Genomic DNA, 22,101 nt, shown 5'->3' with positions numbered 1-22,101 from the left:
CAAGTTTGAGTGGCTTACATGAAGAACCGAAGTCCTTGTTTATGAACTAGCCCGGCACCTCGGCTGTTTCGTAATTGCCCGACACCCAGAAAAAATCATCGTCGTGAAGATCTTTATCCGGGGTGCCGGTCACAATTTTTTCCTTGCCCGGTCTGATCTTCAAATAATAAGCCAAACCGTCCCCGGTGTGGCCCATTGTGTATTGCCTTAATATCTCGGCTAGACCTAGGTGGGTGCCTAGCCGATTGTTCAATTCGTGAACACCGTTGATAATTCTATAGGTATTGGTGGACACTTGGGTGGGTGCCAGCCCGGTGCGGCGAAGGAACTCGGTTATAAGAGGGTTGAGCGGGAAACGGAGGCCCCCTTCAACAATTGAGAGCACGGTGAAGGGGCATTGGTAAACTCTTCCCCAAGGTGTGGTCTCTTCTTCAGCCAGTTCGAGATGAACATCGGCCGGGATGCCGTAATCTTCTCTGAAAGCAGCCAGCGCGGCCGGAGTATCCACTAGGAAGCGGAATTTCCCCATTTGTGGCCGGCTTAGTTTATCCCGGCTGAGGGGTTTGGCACTGGTTATTGGACGCTGCTCGGTCCTGAGAGCCTCAGGAATTACAGTGGTCCCCTTGGACTCTGCAGGAAAAGGATGGCAAGTGTTAAGTGTTAGCGCGGTCGCGCAAAAGGAGCTGGATTTTAGCTCGGTTATTAAGGGTGCCAAACCACCTCGGTTTCTATTCTGTCTAAGGAGCCCGGTCGCCCAAGCAGACCAGATGTTAACCCGGTTGAGCGACCAAGTCCTTTTGATTATCTCGGTTTTTGCTGGGTTTGAGATAAACATGTTATTTGCTCGGTCAGGTTGGTTTTTTGGATCAAAAGAGGACTAGGAGCTCGGTTCACCCCAGTTTTTCAGTGTTCTTCATGAAGATGAAGAAGACCAAGAACAATGGAAGGTTAAGAGCGGATTCTACGACCTATGCCCTAATAGCTATGTTTTTGTGCCCTAATGTGTGCAATATGAAAGAAAATAGCAACAAAGTGAGGGTGGAATGACTTACCAGTGAAGGGCAGGACCTAATCCTTCAAGCACGAAGAATGGCAGCAAGTCTGGATGAAGATGCAAGAGCTCTAAGGTTGAGTATCGAAGTGGCAGTAGGAAGATTTGGAGTTTGGGAAGGGCATGTATGTATAGGCGAAGGAGACCGCCCAAATTCAAATTCTGGCAAAAACGGCGGGTTGGCTGCCCGATGACCAATGGCAGCCCGCCACGTGTCCCAATTTATGGCTACGACAAGACAGAAGCGACGGGTTGCAAATACGAAGAGCCAACCGAGCTACTTTCGACGAAGAGGATGTCAGCCGAGGAATATAACCGGGCAAGGTTGCAGACAATTATGTTAACTAACCCGGTCGAGGTTCGGCGTCTTGAAGACCGGAGAAATGTTATCTCGGTCGAAGTGAGTAATCCCAGTCACGCTTTCGCGGACGGAATTAAGGGGCAATTGAGAGGGTGATTTATGATCTGGAGTTGGGCCGAGGTAGCGACCGAGCAGGTTGAGAGCCCAGCAGTGCATTGGGCCGGGATGATCGGCTGTTCGCCCAGAGAAGGGCTGCCAGAACTTGGGCCGGGCAGAACTTGGGCCGAGTGCGTCCCGCCTCAGACCGTAAAGAAACAGCTCGGTAAGGCAGTGCTCGGTCGGGCCAGGGTGCTCGGTCCGAAGTTAGCCGAAACCAGACAAGCCGAGTGACCGGCGCCCGGAAAGGCGCGGTCGGCCGAGGTTACCGTTTGACCGGCATGAAAGCTGGCCACGGGGTGCTTCGGGCTAGGCGTTGCCGAGATGCCGCCGAGCCCGGTCTCCCCTTGGACTTTGCCAGGGAAGTGCTTGGGTATGAAGCACGGCACTGCGCAGCAACGCATAGGGCAGCTCGGCTGCCGAGCTCCAGCTGTGATGACAGGCAGTTGGGATTAGGTGATGATTGGCATGGTTTATGCTGACAGATGGGATAGCGGAGCCACGTGTCAGGAGCTGACTGGGAGTGGATGTGGGGCGCAGAGGGTATATACGCATGTCTGCGCCCCCCATACTGCACACACGAACATCTCTGTAAGGATTTCTTACACTCAAACACTCTCTCCCTTCTCTCTATCCATCCTAAGGTGTGTGCTAACTTGACCGTCGGAGGGTTTTTCCGGCCACACACCGCCGGGTAGCTCACCGTTACTTGCTCACAGGTGATCGGACACCGACGGAGCTCGGAAGAAAGGAATACGGGCTTGCCGGAATATTTGCTCCCCGTACAATTTGGATAACCTACCTGTTGATGATGAAGATGATTTTGATATTTTGGATTGGTGGAAACAAAATAAAAATATATAGATTGTGCTTGCACATATGGTTCATGATATATTAGCCGTTCCTATTTCTAACATGTCTTTTGAAACAACTTTTAGTGCAAGTGGACAAGTGTTGAGTGATTACTGCACTAGTCTTGCATCCAAAATGGTTGAGGTACTTATGAAATGAGAGATAATTTGTATGCAAGTGCAAGAAAACAAAATTGTAGTGAAAAAGAAATAATTCAAAGCGAGCAAGATTTTTTTTTTTTGTTACTATTTTATTTAATAATGTTTTTATTAAATTATTGAAGTGGAGCATAATACAAATGATTGATAAGCTAGTAAGTGTCAACATAGTTGAAATGTACTTGACCTATAATGATACAATTTTTCTACCGTCAATAATCTATATCAATTTTATTTGATGATATAAATTTGTAATACGTCATTTAATTTTCTAATAAAAGTTAAGAAAATTTACCCATGAATCTCATATGGGAAAATGTTGATCCGTTTAGTTCTAAGAGTTTTCTTATGAACCAATTAGTCATTTTTGTTTTGAAAAGTTGTATTTATGTGATTTGGTGTCATTTGAGTTTAAGTGAATGCCATTTTATGATTTATTTTTTCAATTTTCTGATTCGTTTTTGGAATAAGAATGGAATGTGATGTGTGAAAAATTCTTTTTAGAGGGATTGATGGTTGAAGTATTGGTTATCAAGCGTGGAAATCTAAATTTATGTAAGTGTGATTTTTTGGTGTTATATTATAATGCTACGTTCGGAAAAGACTAAGGAGTTTTTTGTGTGTTACATTAATTTGAGTATTATATTTGGAAAAAAATACATTAAAGAGATTTTTTGAAATGTTACGTTGTTACATTTGAAAAAAATACACTAAAGAATTTTTTTAGTGTGTTATATTGGAGTGTTACATATGAAAGAAAAATACGCTAATGAGTTTTTGTGTATTACATGGGTTGGAGTATTACATTTACAAAAAGTACATCAATATTTTTTTTTGGAATATTATGATGTTATATTTAAGAAAAGTATATTAAGGAATTTTTTAGTATGTCACATTGGAGTATTACGTTTGAAAAAGTATGCTAAGTAATTTTTTAATGTATTACATTAGAGTGATACATTTTTGAAGTGTTATGTTTGGGACAAGTATACTATAGAGTTTTTTTTAAATGTTACGTTTAGTGATTTCAATATTATGAGCAAACTCACATTTGTCCCTCAATATATAACACACGCACGTTTATACTTGGCCTTTTATGTAATTCACACTAGAATGAGGCTTTTGGATCCGTTAGAAAAAATAGAGGGCCAAATATTTCATAAGATCACTATTTAAAATTTATTGGTACTTCACTTTAAGAGTTATTATTTAAATTAAATCTTATTATTTTTTTCTGATATGTTTATTGTATTTTTTGGACTTCAAAAAAAAAAAAAAGTCTAGCCCAAGTACACTCCGACACCCAAGTCCGAGACCGAGCTCAATGCCCCAATTTCAATGGGCTTAGGATTGGGCTTGGGTCTGATTCTACACAAATAGTTTGGATCAGGCCGAGAGCCTAATATGTCGGATCTTTTTTACGAGAAATTATTCATTACTTCAGAAGTATTGTTTCGCTCTATTCATATTTAAATAAATATCTAATTATCTTCTCAAATGTAATAAACAAATAGTAATCTCGCTAGTTCAACCAATAACGCTACCTAAATTTGCTCAGTCATAAAATAATGAATAATTTGTCGCTTTTTATACCACTAGTCTCCAGATTCGGGTCTAACATCATTATCCACGAACGCATTTATTAGTGTTAGGTGGGAATGGTCGGCCATAGCAGGACCCATACACAGCAAACCATATAGCCGTTGGAACGGCCCATAACGACTTTTTAAACTTCCTTGTTTAAAAAGCCTCGTGAAAACCGGTTTACAACTTTAAATTGATATTATGCCCCACGTGTTATGATGGCTAATCAGTGCCAATTAATTAAGTAGTGTTTGGTATGCATTAAAAATATATATATTTTTTTACATATTTATATTTATTTATATTATATTAATCAACATCTATCAACATTTTCTTTCTATTCTTCTATTAATTTTTTCTACTTTTCTACATATTTTTTTTATTTATAAAAAGTTAAAAAATGTATTTATTGAGAACATCTTAAACCATCCCTAACTTTGGAAGACCTTTTTCTTTTTTCCTTTTTTTTAATAAAAATTAAAAAAATTGACCCATAGGCCCTATTTAAAGTTAAAAATATAATAAAAAAATAAATATGATATTAAAAAGTTAAATAAAAGTAACAAATTTTAAAAAATCTATTTTTTAGTACTCATTTAATTAATATGAAATTTTTATATAAAAAAAAGATAAAAGTAAAATATTTTTTAAGGATTTAAAATTTGAGTTATAATGTTAAAATATAGCCCACTTATATGGGAGAAAATTCCATGGTGTTAAAAAAGGGGGAAAAAAATTAAAAATTGGTTTCATGGGTTGATGAAATGACACTTGTTGGAAAATTATTTATAATATGGTAAGATGTGTCTCACATATGATTACCTTTCAAATGAAAAAGTCATAAGGTCAATTGCATGGTAGTGTTTATCTTAACTTTAATGATGATAAAATTAGACCAAAAAAAAAAAATTTTGTCATCACAAGTTTTTAATTGGTCCAATTAAGCTTTATTTTGGCAACATGAGGTTTTAATCAAAAAGTTATTACAAAAAAAATAATAATAATAATAATTATTCTCTTTACCTTTTGTATGTCTTTTCATAAAAAGTCAAAAAATTATTAAAAAAAAAATCAATTTGCAAAACAATCTTAAAAAATGGTTTTTCTCATCTAAAATGATTTTAATGGTTAAAAACAAGGAAAAAAATACTCGTATTTTTATTTTTTAGTAAAAATAGTGAGTAAATGATTAAATTTCAACTTCTTCAAACTATTTATTAAGTTAGTTATTTTAGGTATTTTAGTTTTTGTAGATTTAGCTTAGGAAATGTAGCTCTTTAGTCCAATAATGCGGCGAGAGCGAAATGAGAGGGTTGTCCCATTATGCCAGATAAAAAGAAAAAAAAAAAAATCCTAATCTAACATTAAAAAATATTATTTTAGATATTTTGGAATTAGTTGTCTAGTGTATATGAAAAAAAATTAAAATTAAAATTACTAATAAAAAATAATGTTTAAAAAGCAAGGCAAAAAAGTTAGTGAGCTTGTTGCAGAGTATATTTAAAATGTATACCTAAAATAGTAAAAGTTATTTTTAAATTAAAATATAACAAAATTTTAATTAGTTTGATAAGGATACTTTAAGTGCAGTATATGTAGGGGTGCAACTCGGGCGGGCTCAACCCGAGCAACCCGAGCCCAGCCCGAGTTTTTTTAGGGCTTGGGCAACTATATCTTGTAATCTGGACGAGCTTGGGCAGATTTTTGATGCCCGAATTGCAATTCGGGTCGGGCTTGGGCAGAACCGATGGCCAACCCGAGCAACCCGAACCCGAATTCAATTTAATATATTATATAAATTATATAAAATATAATATATAATATATATATAATTTAATAAATTATGTAATATATATAAATTAAGTAAAAGAGTTAGTTTTAATTTTAATTTTAATTTTTTTTTTGGTTAGTCTTCTATTAAGTAAAAGAGTTAGTCTTAATTTTTATTTTTTATTTTTTTTTGGTTAGTTTTCTACCATTAGATTAGCATCTTTTATGTCTACCCTTAGATCTACTTACAGGTTTCTGAACTCGGGCAATTCGGGCAACCCGAGTTCAAAATACAAAGCTTGGGCCGGGCTTGGGCAACAATGTTCGGGTTCATGGTAGGGCTTGGGCGGGCTTGGGCAGTGCCAAATACAATTCGAGTCGGACTTGGGCAGACCCCCAACCCGACCGAACCCGCCCGAGTTGCACCCCTAAGTATATGTGTCAATTGAACCTTTTTTTAATTTTTTATTTTGAGGGTTTGCTCCAATTAGTTCCCCCACCGGCCCCCCCCCCCAAAATAATAATAAAAAAATAAAAATAACGTACATACTATGTAAAAATGCCTTTTTTTTTTTTTTTTTTTTTTAGTGATTAGTCATAATTAGTCACGAAAATCTATATATGAATTGTAAATTTTTCATTTTTGTTTGGTTCTATACATCATTTCTAAGGTTGGTTTGATAAATAATTTTAGCAACTTTTTAATTAATTAATTAATTTTTTAGTTAATTTTTTTTTAAAAAAATCTAAAATACACTTTCAATTTTTAAGCCCTACTAAATTAAAAGATCCTAAAACTTTATTTTAAAAAAAAATTCCATTGAAGATTAAAAAAAATGGATTTTTTCAATAAAAAAAATTATTTTTTAGATTCTTCTAATTAAAAGGACCTAAAATAAACCTTTTAAGACAAGAATAAATTACACTTTGCCCCATTATATTTGGTTATTTTTTCACTTTAGTCCTTCAAATTTGTTATTTGTCACTTTGGCCCTTTTTATCTCAATTTTTTTCCAATTTATTCCAAAAGTTAACTTGTATCCAAAATTAGACAGAAAATACCATATGAACTGTATATAACATAAAAATATGTTATTATATTAGAATTTGGATTTGTATAGGAGGTATAAGTTATATGTAATAAAAATTTTATGTCACCTAATTGTTAATGTGCCTTTTTTTTGTCTAATTTTAGACACAAGTTAGCTTTTGGATTAAATTAGAAAAAATTTAAAACATGAAGAACTAAGTGAGAAAAAATAAATTTGAAGAGCTAAAGTAAAAAAAAAAACCATACATAAAGACAGCAAAGCGTAATTTACTTATAAAACTAACATGGCCTAAATTAGAAGATGATTTATTTTAGCAAGAGGGTTACGTTTTACTAGCCGTTAAATCATGGATAATTACAACTTAGTGGAATGTAGAAAAAAAAAAAAGAAGAGGCAATTACACCCGTGTAACTTTATAAAAATAACTATACATAGAAAATTTTATTATTTTAATTGTTAATATTAATAAAGTTTATAATTAATTTGTAATTTTTTTTGAAAATATTACCGATTTGATATTTCCCCCCAAAAAATAATGGCCTACCTTGTTGGTTTGTTTTTGGGAAAAAAAAATTTCAGAAAATTTTCTGAAACATGAAAACTAATTTCATATAAATGAATATTAAAAAAATATTTTAAAAATTTTTAAAATTATTTCTGATATCTCAAAAGATAAAATTATGTAACAATGATCAGTATTTTTGATTTTTTTTATTTCTTTCACCAAATTAGTTTTCAGTTTTCCAAATAAAAAATTCTAAAATAAATTTGTAAAAACCAAACTAAATTTGACTACACATTCATGAAAGATTTATAATTTTAATCATTAATATTTATAAATAAATAAATAAATAAATTCCCTCCTCTGTAATTATCTTTTCAACATTTTCTCCTTAAAATACACCAACACTCAAAAAGTCAAACAACAAACTCCATTTGATGAGTAAAAAAGAGGTCAAAACTCAAAAGAAGCTAACTTGGCAAAATCATTTCCTAGCAATACGGATCCATTTTCTCACATCTCCCTCCAAACGCAATTCTCGTCCTTTCCTTTGGTAAAAAGACAAAGCAACATACCGTTACAAACACATACTCCACGATTTTGATTTTTTTGTAACCTTTACACTGTTTAAGGATACCCAAAAGAAAGGTGCTTTCTCTTTCTCTCCTCTCTCTTTGTTTCTCTGAAAATTCTGATCTGGGTATCTATTTTTTTGGGTCAAATTCCACTTTAATCTTCCTTGAGTTTATATTCTTCATCTGGGTATTTGGAGTCACCACTAGTTTTTTTGATCTGCAAAAGTATGGATCTTGAGGATTATTCTGCTGGAAAAGATTTATTCTCTCCACTTTGACTATTGTTTCAATTGGGTCATGATCTGTGGAAGAGTTTATATCTTCTAAGGTAAGATTTTAGTCCTCTTTCTATCTTCTAAGGTAAGATTTTAGTCCTCTTTCTGTTTTTATTTATTTTTTGCATAGTTTCTAGGCCTTACAGATTTTGCATAGAGGCTAGGTTATTGAATGAATTAGCAATCATTGGTTACTAATATTTTGCTCATACTGGTGATCTTAATTTTTTTGATTGCTCTCAATGTGTTTTCAATTTGTTGTTAGAGAAAATTGCTGTTCATAGATTTCAAATTTCTTGATATGTGAAGTGGGCAAATGTGATTTTCAATCTGAAAATCTTGATTTTCTTAATCATTTGATGTGGGTAAAACACCGCCACCAATTATTGCCAGTCAAATTAACACAAAGAACATCAATGTCTATCGCATCTTCATAAACAGCTTGAAATCATTTTTTCATTTTATTTTCTGAGAATTTGAGACCTTTTGAGACTCTGATGATGATTTTGTTGTGTTTTTTTATGTAGTTGTTCTGAATTACTCTTGTTTTCAACTACCAACTGATGAGCAATGGCAGAAAATAGTATTAGTGTGGGAATGGCAGAAAATGAGGTCCGAACTCTAAAAGCAGCGCTTTGTGACCAGCAACACCTTCTGCAGAAGCTTTACAACGAGTTAGATGTGGAAAGAGAAGCCTCTTCCACAGCCGCTAGCGAAGCTCTATCAATGATTTTGCGCTTGCAGGGCGAAAAGGCCGCAATGAAGATGGAAGCGAATCAATACAAGAGATTGGCAGAGGAAAAGATGTGTCACGCGGAGGAAGCTCTAGCAATTTTCGAAGATCTAATATATCAGAAAGAAATGGAGATTGCTTCTCTTGAATACCAAGTTCAGGCTTACAAGTACAAACTATTAAGCTTGGGATGTAGCGATATTGGTGTTTGTGAAACAAAATTTCCTGAGAATCTGCTTCAAAGAAACGAAAACTTAGTTGGGGAAGCTCAGAACAGTTTGAGAAGAAATTCTATGCCTTCAATTCAATTCAAAATCTCATATCAAAAGAAGGGTAGTGGGGAAAAAGAAAGATCTCCAAGTCCAGATATCATCGCAAAGGTAGTAGAGGAAAATATGAACTATGAAGTCAGTGCTCAGAGCTCAGCTATGGAAAAAAAGTTGGAGAATTCTGGGGTTGGAGACATTAATTCGTATTGGGAACAAATTCGAAAGTTAGATGAACGAGTGAGGGAGATAGCTGATTTCACAGGAGATAAATCTACAAACTTGAGGAGCGGACCAAGGTCTGGTTCATTAGTTTCACATTCGAGCTTGGGCTCCATAATGACCAAATATGGTCAAGTTAAACGTCAAGAAAACTTGTTAGGAAATGAAGCCATTGCCAATCCCTCTTGTTCCTCGAACGTTCTTGATGTCTTTGAAGTCCCACAGACTCATGAGAATGAAAAAGCTTTGATCTTGGAAGGTAATGAGGGGTTTGCAAAGCCAGTTTCTGTATCACCTGAGACTGTTAAGTCGTATGTGAAAGATCAAACTGATTGGGTGAAGAAAATGTTGTCATCCACACAACAAAAAACGAGTTCGTGTAGACCAAGCGATTGGGTTGCTGCTGACTGCCACTTGGCGCTTCCTCCTCCTCACCCCGGAACTGGTGTTGGGGGATCTCATTCTAAATTTCGACAACTTAATAGGCCGGAGATAATTGAGGTTGAGAGGCACGATGCTAGACAAGAAACAAATGACAGAGGAGAAGAAGAATTGAAGTTGTTGAAGGAGATACAGCAGCAACTTAATTCAATAGAGTCCGAGATAAGAAGTTTGAATCCTAAAAAGTCCTATCTACCATATGAGTTTCCCCTACTTTCTATCACTGAGGTATCCTCTTGCGACTAGTTTCTCTTTTTACATTCATCAATTCAAATCATGTTGTTGAGGCCTGTATCTTTGTGTGGGGATTTATAAAAATATGATTTAAGATGGATATGAGAATTCCGATCCGTATCAGGATCATACGATTCTACAACTTTAAACTAGTGCTTACTAGATTAAAAAGAAAGTTCTATACAACGGCTATTACACCAACGAAATTGTATGGGACAGAATGTTGGGCAACTAAGAAACAACATGTAGATAAGATGGGTGTTGCTAAGATGAGGATACTTAAGTAGATGTGTGGTAAGACTAGAAAAGACACAGTTAGAAACCGATAGAAGATGAGTTGAGAGACAGTAGATGAAGATGGTTTGGTCATATATAATGGAGACAAATAGAAGCAGTAATGAACAGATGCGATATAATAATGGTAGAGGAAAGTGTTAGGGGAAGAATCAGACCTACAATGACGTGGACTAGTGTAGCAAATAGAGGTATGAATCTCCTTAATTTGACTAACCAAATAGCCTTTGATGGAGTTGAGTGGAGAAGAATGATTCATGTAGCCGACCCCATTTGATGGAACTTAAGGCAAGGCTTGGTTTGGTTTGGTTTGGTTTGGTTTTGGTTTCATAGAGTGACTACCATCAATCACAAAAACCCAATTCTATTGTGATCCCAGCACTACTAACATTTTTTTCTTATTATGTATATATATGTCTTGTAAGTTTTATATCAAATTTTTATTGATAAATATTACTATTAAATACTATAAAACAATTTATGTTAACATAAAATATACTAAATTTATTATTTTTCTTTAATAATTTTTAAATTATTTAGCATATATTATCATTATTGATAATTTTTTATTTGATTTTATATTGAAAGTAAAATCTTACGATTCTCGATCCAATCCACGGGCCCTTTCTAACATTCCTTAGATCCCTATTTTAACAACCTTTAGGATGGCATTAGAAATCAAATTCTTTATGATTAGGGGTTTTTTTCTTTTTTTTTGGTATTTGAAGTTTAATGATGTACTGGTTATCATGGACAGGCAATGCTGCACTTTTGGCTCTGACCTGGAGCTATTAAACAGTATCAGCTCAGACAACCATCACTATTCTCAACATGTCATTTGCCTCTAATGCTGCTATTTGTCAAAGCTAATTTAAGGGATCTGTCGTGTGAATGATTGTGTAAGTGTTTTGTTGGTTTTATACTAGGATTGGCTTGAAGAGTGAAATAGATTCTGACTTGATTCGGCATTTTTTTTTTTGAAATGTATAGCGTGTATAGATTTTACACTTGTACATAAAAACTGCATGACTGGAGTTGTGTCTTCATAGTTCATATAGGGTTGTGTAACATGTGTTTCCATATATTTAATTTTTTCTTTTGTGGAAATTAATGGAGTGATGATGAGCTGAATATTGTTTCTTATTTGTGTCATTGTGACTCTGTGTTTTGCAATTGTACTGTGTTACCCATCAACTTCTCATGAACTATATATAATTTAAGCATTTATCACAAGATTCCTTTGGAATAAACTAAATCAAGCTCAATTTTAAAGTTTGTCTCACTGTTCATAATCGCATACTGAAGAACAAGCGGAAAGCACTATTATGACTGTTTAAATTTTCGAAGAGAGTCATATTGGACAGAAGGCAATACATCTTTCCTCATCTAATCATGCAATAGAATATAAAAATTTATACACATGATGATTTCTATAATACTCATTCTAGATATGGAAACCATCGATATGAGATGCTCACCTTTATGAATTAGTGAATTTCTTGTTTGTGCTAAGTTTAAGAATGGTGTTAAATAGTGGCATGCTGCTGAAACAGCCAACCAAACTAATATTTGCTTAGTGATAATATTTGATATGATCTTGTACTAGTTCAAAAAACTCGTCTTCCAGAAAATTTGCAAATGTATCAAGAAAAAAAAAAAAAACTAAACTGTTGGCCTTTATCTCATGGTTCATTTTATCCATGTTTGAAACAGATTTCTATGAGAAAATGAAACATATTAATTTACTGAATACCTGAATCATGCTATTGGACTCATTATCCATGTTCAACTTTGGTTCTTCACCAGATAATAAAGTTACAAGCATGACAGGTATGATAGCACAAGAATGATAAATATTGCATACTGCAATATCAGTGAGTAGGTTTGGCATCTGTGTTGCGTACCATGAACCTCTCTAAGACCTGACAGATGATAGATCATAAGCCATGGCACATGTTTTTGCATTAGAAGACCATAGGATGAAAAATGCAAACTTTTTTCCTTTTTCTTCTTCTCAGTAATCTGTAATGCTCTTTAAATGACAGAGCTTCTTATATATTTTTTCTTGCAGAAGTAAAGAATTTTAGACTTCAAAGATTCGTAAGTCGTATGGATGTATCACATGTATATGCTTGAAATGTCAGAAGAAGCCTCTAGAGAATCATGCTTGAACTTGTTAGTGTAAAGAAAGTTTTGGAGTTGACACAAACTTAGAAACCATCGGTTTTCATGCAAGAAATTACTTCATAACAATCTCTCAAACCAAATCGCAGTTGCACTGCAAGCATGTATGATTAGATTTATGGTAAATCACACTACCTTCCCTTAAGATTTGGAGAAAATACATCGAGCCCCAAAAGTTTGACATAATTACACTGAACTTCCTTAAAGTTTAAATTTACATAACACTTAGCCCCCTTTTCGATCAATAATTCAGGAGTTATATGAATGAAAAAATGATATTGTCATCTTATTTTACACTAAAATGTATATTTTATTCATGTTTAGAGCTATGTCTAAAAACCATCTGTATTATTTCTAGTCTCTTTAGCCTTAACTAAAAGGGAGGTTAGTGTAATTACGCCAAACTTATTTTTCTCTAAACCTCAGGCTTGGCGAGTGTAATTTCCCCTTAGCTTTAATATGCGTGTGACTAACATTGACAAGAATATTGCACTCTTGACTTGGCATCATCATTATAGCGCGCGCGCACAGATCAAGGTTCTGGAAAGCAATGGGGTGGAGAATCTGGGGATTATTCATCATTTTGGCACACATATTGTGAATGCCCATAATTTAGAAAATTGTACTCCAAAATTGAGTTTAATTAATCATTATTGGTTTGGAGAAGAAGTCATGACCTGCCATGATGCCAAGTGCTCATCCTTTTTAGTACTGTAGCACAAGTTTGAATCACAGGAATCAATCTCTTCCGGAAAAAAATGTGGGGTAAGGTAAGGATGACTACCTGCTACCTATCCTGAACCCTATTAAAAGCACGGGAGCATCGGCCATTTTGTAGAACCCGATTAATGGCTTGGAAAAAGAAGCAAGGATGACAACAATCTTGCAGAGTTGGCTGGCAAAATAAGATAGATGAAAGAATATGTGAAGTAAAGCTCAATGTAGTGGTGGAAGACGAAAGCCAAAATTTAGAAGGCTAGCTGGTGTTATCTATATCAACTAATGAAGTAGTAAGCAAACCAAACTCATCATTTTTTTTTTTTTTTTTAAGAGCTTCAGGCTCAGAATTAATTAATCCTACAGGTGAGTTTTGCATGCGTGTATTATTAGCTGTTAATAGTATTTGGATTGAAATGGCTATACCGCTCCATTCAGGTCAAGTGCTTATATTACTTTGGGCAGCGACTAATGCCATTACCTTAGTGAAGATTCAGAGTCTCAAATGACTTGTGATAACATTTTCTAGGTCAGTAATTTTGTTGCTGGAAAGCCATGCCCATGAACCCTGATCAGTATCTATTAACCTCGGTCCATGTAACATGATCTTTGAGGAGAAGGATTATGTTAGCTTGATAAACATTATTGACTCATTTTCTATATTTAACAGCTTAAGGCTACATTTAGATCATAAATTTAGGTAGAGATTTGAAAAGAAAAAGAAAAAAGGCGAGAGAAATATTTGTTTATTTCCTTTTCCAAACCCCTAGCTAAATCTATTATCCAAACACAGTCCAAAATTTTTGGACAATTGCTTATCTAACATGTTATCAGAGCTCGGGTTCTAGTAGATACGGAGGTCAAGTCTTGTCACCCCCGTTATTTTTGATATTGTGCGTTTCAATCTGCCCAGATTTGTGCACCCCATCACTTAGGCAGCGTTTGGTTTCATTGTGAAATAATGATTCTGATGGGTCATTGAACACACAAAAATTAAATATTAAACTATACCAAATTCTATCAGAATAATGGCAAGTCCAGGTATCGATCCACAGGGACTATTTTGAAATTAAACTAATTTAATTGTTAAATTCCTAAATTAATTTTGATAAAAAGATTGAATGATCATAACCTAATTTAATAACAAATAAATTAAACTAAGGTATTAAATTATCAATAATAAATGAAATTGGATTTACTAAATTGGGGAAAAATCCTAGGGTTGAGAATTCACCACTAACCACATAATTAGGGTTTCCAATTGAAATTAATTATGCTATGGTTTGAACGAATTAATGCTTCACAACTACAAGCTCAAAGCATTTAACAAGAAGATCATCACATTCAATGTACGAGCACGAACCATCTCAAGTAATACGAATCGTTCACTCTAAACTAGGGTAGTGATACGACTCGTTCCTCGTAGCATGGTTCGTCCCATACCTTGAATGTGAAGGAATAGAAAACTCATGTATGGATAATATTCAACAATCACAGAAAGTTAAATATTTGAAAAGATAATGAAGATCATATATAAAGAATTTCTAAAACACCATACAATGGTTCAAACCTTACATAATATAAAATCAAAAAAAGAAAACTACATAATTACATGGCTAGGGTTTCATCAAAACCCTAGAAAAGAAGACTAGCCACTCATGGAGGAGTGGAAGGAAGTAGAAGGAGAAGGAATCACCATGGGAGACATCCTTGAAGCTTTTTGTTTCTTCCTCTTTTGCAAACCCTAGCCTCCCTCTTTAGGTCCCAAAAAACTTCAGAACCCTAATCCAGCCTTTTTCCTTTCTTTTTATGCTTCCAATCTCGTTCAAACAGGTTTAAAACGTCGGTTTGACTTTCCCAGAAAAAGTCAACGCATGTGCGGGAAAGTCAACGCACGTGCGGGAAAGTCAACGCACGTGCGGAAAAAGTCAACTCTGCCAAATTCTGTCTTTTTGCTCATTTTATGCTCCGACGATGTATAACCTGATTGACACTCAACACACATAAAATATACGGTTTGACCAGCAGGTGAAATTAAGAGATTCTAATTAACGGCCTCAATGATGTACATTTCGGCCTTAATCAGATTCCAATAAAAAAAATTGCAAAACTCATAACTGAACAAAGTTTTCAAAACTTTATTTTTTTTTTAAAAAAAAAATCAAAATTTTTTTTTATTTTGTTCTTTAAAATTATTTTTTCTTTTTTATTTTTTTGAAAAATTATTTTTTCAGAAAATATATATATTTTTTAATTTTTGAAGAAAAATATTTTTTTGTTTTTTCTATTTTTTTGAAAAAAATATTTTATTATTTTTTTAAGTATTGGCCAAATAATTTGTTATGATTTAGATATATATGGGCGATCTAAAAATTTTTGAAATTTAAAAAATTAAATATTTGATAAATAAATTTTTTAAAAAATATTTAAAATATTAAAAAAATTAAAATATCTAAAAAATTTACAAAATAAAATAAAATATTTAAAATAAAAAATATTTAAATAAAATTTATATATTTAAAATAAAAATAATAAAATTTATATATTTAAAATAAAAATAATAAAATTTTTAAATTTTTAAAAAAATACAGCACACAAATGTAGTAAGTACAACTCATATTAAAAATAAATAAATAAATATTTACAATAAAAAATATTTACCCTAAAAAAATAAAAATAAGAAATATTTTTAATATTTTAAAAATAAACCCAAAACAATTTCAAAATACAATTCAAAACTCAAAACCAAACAAGTTTTCTCTTATCAAAACTGATTTCAAAAACTAATCTTCAAAATATAACTCAAAACTCAAATCATAATTCAAAAACTAAACAAAATTGTTTTCCCTTTTCAAATGCAGGACAAGTCACAGGTGAGGGGGCTTGATAATATGCATTGTTGGTTTCATTTCCTAACAACTAACGTTGTGTTTGGTCGGTTGAAGGATTTGATGAGGGAATCATGTTCCTTTTCCTTTCCAAATCCCTCATCAAATTTCCCAACCAAATACAGCATAACTGTTTTGGACAATTAGTAATCTAACAAGTTAAATAACTTAATGTGAAGGAAAGGACAATGTACATATTATGAAACCCCATTTGGTAGCCACCGCCAAGTCTATGCTTGGATCTAGGATTTAGAAGCGATTTGTGAACATATTTCCCTTTATAAATTTTTTCCCAAACCCAAGATCCAAACACAACCCAAGTGATGCAAGATTTTCAATCACAGTGGAATGCAAGAGGTGAAAATTATGGAGAAAAGGAAAACTATGAGGGAAATGGAAAACTTGATATATTTAAATAGAATTGGCAGGTATTACTACTACACACAATGATCAGAAGATTGGTGCTAACAAATAAACTTGAGAACATTTCTATAGTATTACTTGTAGATCATGGAAGTTCATGGCTGCAGAAACTGTCTGCTACTTGAAATCAATCCAACCTTAACATGTCTTGAACTTTGCAAAACTTTAGGTTGATCAAATGTCTAATAAAAAAAAAGGGTAACACCCCCTAATGTTTCTTTTTAATATAGATTCTCCTTCACATTTAAAAAATTACACTTATTCCATGTTTGATTAAAATGACATATTTATTCCTTAACCTTTATACATATTAAATAATAAAATAATATAGATATTTTGTTCATATCATTTCAAGGGAAATAACAATCATTTTTTTTTTTAATTTAACTCGCACAAAAATTTGAGTTTTTTTATTTTTATTTTTCGTGTTTTATTATTTCTACTGATTTTTTTAATATTTTAAATAATTTTTTATTTTTTAGATACACCTAATTTAGATATACTTAAGAAGTATAATATTTTGTGATTTTTTTTTAAATTCACCAAATACAAAAAATATAAAAATATAAAAATTCAGTACATTATCTTATTTTTGTTGTATTCGATGATTTTTTAAAAAGTTTTTTGTACAAATTTTATGCTTTTTAAATATATCTAGATTAAGTTGATCTAAAAAGTAAAAACAAATTAATTAAAATATTTTTAAAATAAAAAATATAAAGCAAAAGCTTAGAAAATTATTTCTGAAAACTCCATAAAGGTGTGGAGTACATTTATGTTGATGTTATTTTTGTATAAACGTATATATATGCATTATATTTTTGTGCTTTCAAGTTTGATTGGGTAGTTGGTTAGATTTTACGTGAATGACGGTGTTTGGTAACACTGTAATAAATGTGGGTAAATAGATAAGAAAAAAATGATTGTGGAAATAAAGGTGACAAATTATAGTCATATACAAATATTTATACAAAAAATATCATAAAATTGTTGTGATAGTGATATTGTTGTAAATATAAATCACCCTATTTACTTTCAATTTTCAGAAAAGAATTCACTTTCAAGAAAATTTTACTTTTTTGTTTTTCGTATTTTTTGTTTTCACTGAATTTTTTTGGTTAAATTTTAAGAATTTTTTTTAAAAATTTTTAGACACACCTAATATAAATACACTTAAAAAGTATAACATTTGTGAAAGAAATCTTTAAAAAATTCACTAAATACCAAAAATATAAAAAAAAAATACAAAATTAAGTATATTTTTCATATTTTTGTGTATTTATTAATTTTTAAAATATTTTTTCACAAATATTTTACTATTTAGATATATCTGAGTAAGGTGCACCTAAAAAAGTAAAAAAATTGCTTAAAATTTTAAAAATATTCACTAAAAACAAAAAAAATATGAAAAACAAAAAACTCAATTTTTAGAAACCTAAATTCAGAAAACGAAAACCAAACATACTGAATAATTTTTATGGGTGTTTTGTTTTAAAGTGAAAGGTGACCATTAAGCAATATCATTGTATTTGAAAATTTTATATAAAATTTATATTTGTATGTCATTACTCAATAAAAATATGTTCAAGTAGAATTTAATAATGAAAAGATGTAGAATGTAGTCATGATGATAGGAAGAAGAAATGGTTGAAAAAAGGACAAAATGGTCATTTAGAAAATTTTAGGACATGATATGAGCAATCCAAGAGGCAATTTGTAATGAGATTATAAATCTCAGGAAGAAAAATGTAATTTTTCAAATGTGATGAGAGAATCTGTATTAAATAAAAATCTCGAGGGTGTCAGTGTAATTTACCCATAAAAAATAATAAAAAAAACACTTACGAGGTTTTCCTTCACTGATCAAACTAGTGATCAATAGTAATAAGTTCCATTCAAGGTTAACTAGACAACCTTGCCAAGTGTACGGTGAGTAAATATTCTTTACTTCAATACTCCTTGCGTTTGAAGTTATGTGTCGCTCCAAACGATGTTGTAAAACTTGAAATCACAACGACGGTGAGCTATTCGGCGGGTGTGTTGCCAAAAAACCCCTCCAACGGTCAAGTTAGCACTCTTAGAGAGAGAAGAAAGATTAAATCAAGGATAGCTTTGAGTGAGGAAAGATTGTAGACCTTTTGCATGGAGGCGCCGCAGGGCTTATATAGTTTATGCGCGCACTGTCACGACTCCATTCTGCCCCTAATAGAATGATGCCGTGATGGCCAGTAATCTAAGATTACTGAAGGCCAACTTACAAAGATTCACACAAATAGGGTATACATATGGGGCATGCATGTGCGGAAGCAATAAATTTAAATCTAATTAGTCCATAAGAGTTGTGCATAGATTAAATAAAATGACATACATATTAACATGGTTTTACAACTTGAATACAAAATAAAATGAACTTAGTATTACATCTTGATCAAAAGGCTTTTCAAGCCCAAACATACAAGGCAAATGATCTACAAAGCTAAGAAGCATAATCTTTAAGATGATACAAAACATAAACCAAAACATCTTCCAAATAAAGCTTAGGCCACATCGCTTCTTGATCATCACATACATATATATAAGGGAGAGGGATGAGCTTAAAACTTAGTGAATGATATAAGTAGTAAATGTTTGAATGAATGATATCCGATATATTATCAAAACAATACATATCATAGCTTGTAACAAAATCAAAGGGATCAAGGCAAAGATCCAAGACCTACAAGTACATGGCAAAATTCATTGAATGCATTTCAAGAAAATAAAAAGAGACGCTCAAAGATGGTTATGCAATGCACTCTCAAAACAAGCTTCAAATGAGTAAAATAGATCTCGACATTTCTTTCCAAAACCAAGTCAAAACAAAGCAAAACATGTGCTAGCAGTTAAATCAAAATTTTTCTTCTTGGAAAAGCATGCTGGGTACAAGCCAGGTCTCAGAATGGATGCACAGAGATGAGCTAGGCCAAAATGGCCTAGTTGGGTGAACTCAGGAGGTCTGGGCTGAGGTGTGGTCTACCTAGCCGAGATGTTACAAAGTGTCTGAAAAGGTGTATCGTGGTCGGCCTAGGTGTGCAGTGGTCAACCTAGGTGTGCATGCAAGGTAGACTAAGGTGCAAGTGATCATGCAAGGTAAGCTAAGGTGAGATGCAATGTTTGGTCTAGGTGTGAGGTCTAGACAAAAGTGGGTCTCAGTGACCACACTTAGGGAAATGAAGTCTGAAAATCTGGGTTTCCTCTTGAAGAACATGAACATGAAGAACATGAATATTATTCAAAATCTGAAATTTCATGTTATGAATTCAAAAACATGGACCTGGGTACCCATACTTGAAGATTTCAAGAAAACAAATACAAAATATGGAACTTGATACAAACTTTTGGATCAAAACGTGGTTTTCTTTCGAGAACACAAGAACATCATCTTTCTTTTTTAAAACAAAACTTTAAATCAATGCATGGCTCATGAATCATGCTAGATTATGCAATGTGATCAGATTATTATAAAGAATAACAGAAATTGATCAAGAACCCAACCTCAAACCACAAATCCAATGGTTCAAGGTATGAAATCAAGATTGGAAAGCCTAGTTTCCCCCAAGAACTTCTTCTTCCTGGAGCTTCTCTCTCTCTTTCTCTCTCTCTCTCTTCAAGACAAAGATATGGCAAATGATATGGGTTTCTCAACTACTACTGACTAATACTCACTACTGGGACACATGGCATTATCTGATCAATCTCCTCAAAAAGGTGCCAGAATGAAAGGATAAGAGTAGGTCAAAGTAAGGTGGTATGGGCACTTTGACAAGGCAAGGATCCTGGATCAAATCATAGGCTTTGAACAAGTGAAGGATAAGTGAGGTCTTCCTGATCTCGGTTAGAAGTGGCACTTGGCCTAGTGTGACACACATCGGCCTAGGTTGCACAAGTCAAGGAACAAGATTGCTAGGTGTTGGCTAAGGTGCACAACAAGGTTGCAAGGTTCAAGGATCAAAGATCTCGATCTAGAAGACGCACACCTCGACCAAGGTGCAAGGGTGAAGGTAAAGAGCAACCAAGATGGTTCCAAGATGATCCTAGGTGTTAACGCTCAACGGTCTAGATGTAAGAGGTTCAAAGGTGTGACCTAGGTGTGAAGTAGCAAAGATAGATGGCCTAGGTTCAACACACAATGCAAGGAACAAAGCATGAATCTTATACTTAGACAAAACACAGCAGCACAAGACAAGACATGCTCCCATACTTAGACAAATTTTCAAAGTTCACAACATGTAAGCTTGGCAAACCAAAATCATGTAAATCTTCAAGAATATGACTATGGGAAAATGAGGGTTGTAATACGCACTACCTTGCTCGTCCTTTCTTGGATGCGTGGATATACTATCCCTTCTTTGCCTTACACGTGTATGCATCAATATTGCCAAATAGCATTAACTAAATCTACAAACGGTATTGACATATACAAACAACGGGTTCTTTTCTTTGCACTCCGATTGGACCATATGCCAATTCCTACCGAGCTATTCATAGCACGGTGTAATGTTGTCCGCTCTTCGAGACCACGCAATTTCCAGCCGGTCTAGATCTAAGGTGCCCAGCTAGTCATTTCCAGCTCGGTTAGGCTATGTAAACCCACCCAAGCCAACCTTGCTCGGCTTTAAAGCGTGGCCGACTTGCTTAGCTCGATATCATGGGCAGAGTTGTCGACCTCGATCACTCTTTAGCACTGTCAAATCCAATTCACCTTTCAAGGCAAATTCCGCCTAGCTCCAGAGCTCGGCCGAAATCATTGGCTTTCAACCCTTAACCTAGTTGAAAGCAATGCTACCATTCCTAATGTATATTATAAAAACTTGTAAAACTTAGTGTAAATAATTTGAGGCCCAACCTAATAATATACATTTCGTTGCCTTGCCTGGCAATCTTTTTAAAAACTTGTAATACAAAATCTTTCCCAATAAAGCTTTCATGACAGTATATTGAATAAATAAATAAATAATCGAAGATGGTCAGTATATTCGAATGTTGAAAAATTTTATTGAAAAAGATTTAGTTGATAAGTTGGAATATAAAAGCTTGTTTGGTAATTTTGCAGTTAAAAATGCTAGAAGTGTGATGTTCAAGTGATACTTTGTTATTTTTTGTTAAGTTTTTTGGTACACCAATTCATGTTTTAGTCATTTTTGTTATTGTAAACTTTGTTATATATTTAAACAAAATTTAGTAGATTTTTTGTGAGCATCATTTTTTTTTAAATATGTATGAAAAGCCCCATATTTAATATTCACTTTGGACCCCGAAAATATCATAACCAACACTGATGTGATCCTATGATTCAATGTGGCAACCACAGAAAGCAAAAAAGAAATCGGCCCTATAGGGAGTGTTATGCAATGATATTGTTTCAATCACACAATAAATAACAA

General features: G+C 33.4%; 1 protein-coding gene across 2 annotated transcripts; it reads left to right on the top strand.

Annotated features, from left to right (window-relative positions):
- The first annotated feature begins 7,888 nt into the window (after nucleotides 1–7,888).
- On the top strand, nucleotides 7,889–11,609 carry LOC114266409 (uncharacterized). Of its 2 annotated transcripts, none has more exons than XM_082924702.1 (3): nucleotides 7,889–8,329; nucleotides 8,804–10,166; nucleotides 11,224–11,609. In XM_082924702.1, exons 2-3 carry the CDS (start codon nucleotides 8,847–8,849, stop codon nucleotides 11,245–11,247), a joined length of 1,344 nt encoding a protein of 447 aa, XP_082780828.1. In that variant the 5' UTR covers nucleotides 7,889–8,329; nucleotides 8,804–8,846; the 3' UTR covers nucleotides 11,248–11,609. The 2 variants fall into 2 exon arrangements, with proteins under 2 accessions (XP_082780828.1, XP_082780829.1); XM_082924703.1 differs by having other exon boundaries at nucleotides 8,012–8,361.
- The last annotated feature ends 10,492 nt before the right edge of the window (nucleotides 11,610–22,101 follow it).

This window comes from Camellia sinensis, chromosome 4, assembly GCF_055761805.1.
Source record: "Camellia sinensis isolate YWXY chromosome 4, ASM5576180v1, whole genome shotgun sequence".
NCBI classification, from domain to species: Eukaryota; Viridiplantae; Streptophyta; class Magnoliopsida; order Ericales; family Theaceae; genus Camellia; species Camellia sinensis.
This window is presented reverse-complemented; position numbering and strand designations above follow the sequence as displayed.

Coding starts and splice junctions, on each gene's coding strand:
- LOC114266409 (XM_082924702.1), top strand. CDS start 8,847: ATGGCAGAAAATAGTATTAGTGTGGGAATGGCAGAAAATGAGGTCCGA. Junction 10,167..11,223: donor CCCTACTTTCTATCACTGAG/GTATCCTCTTGC, acceptor TATCATGGACAG/GCAATGCTGCACTTTTGGCT.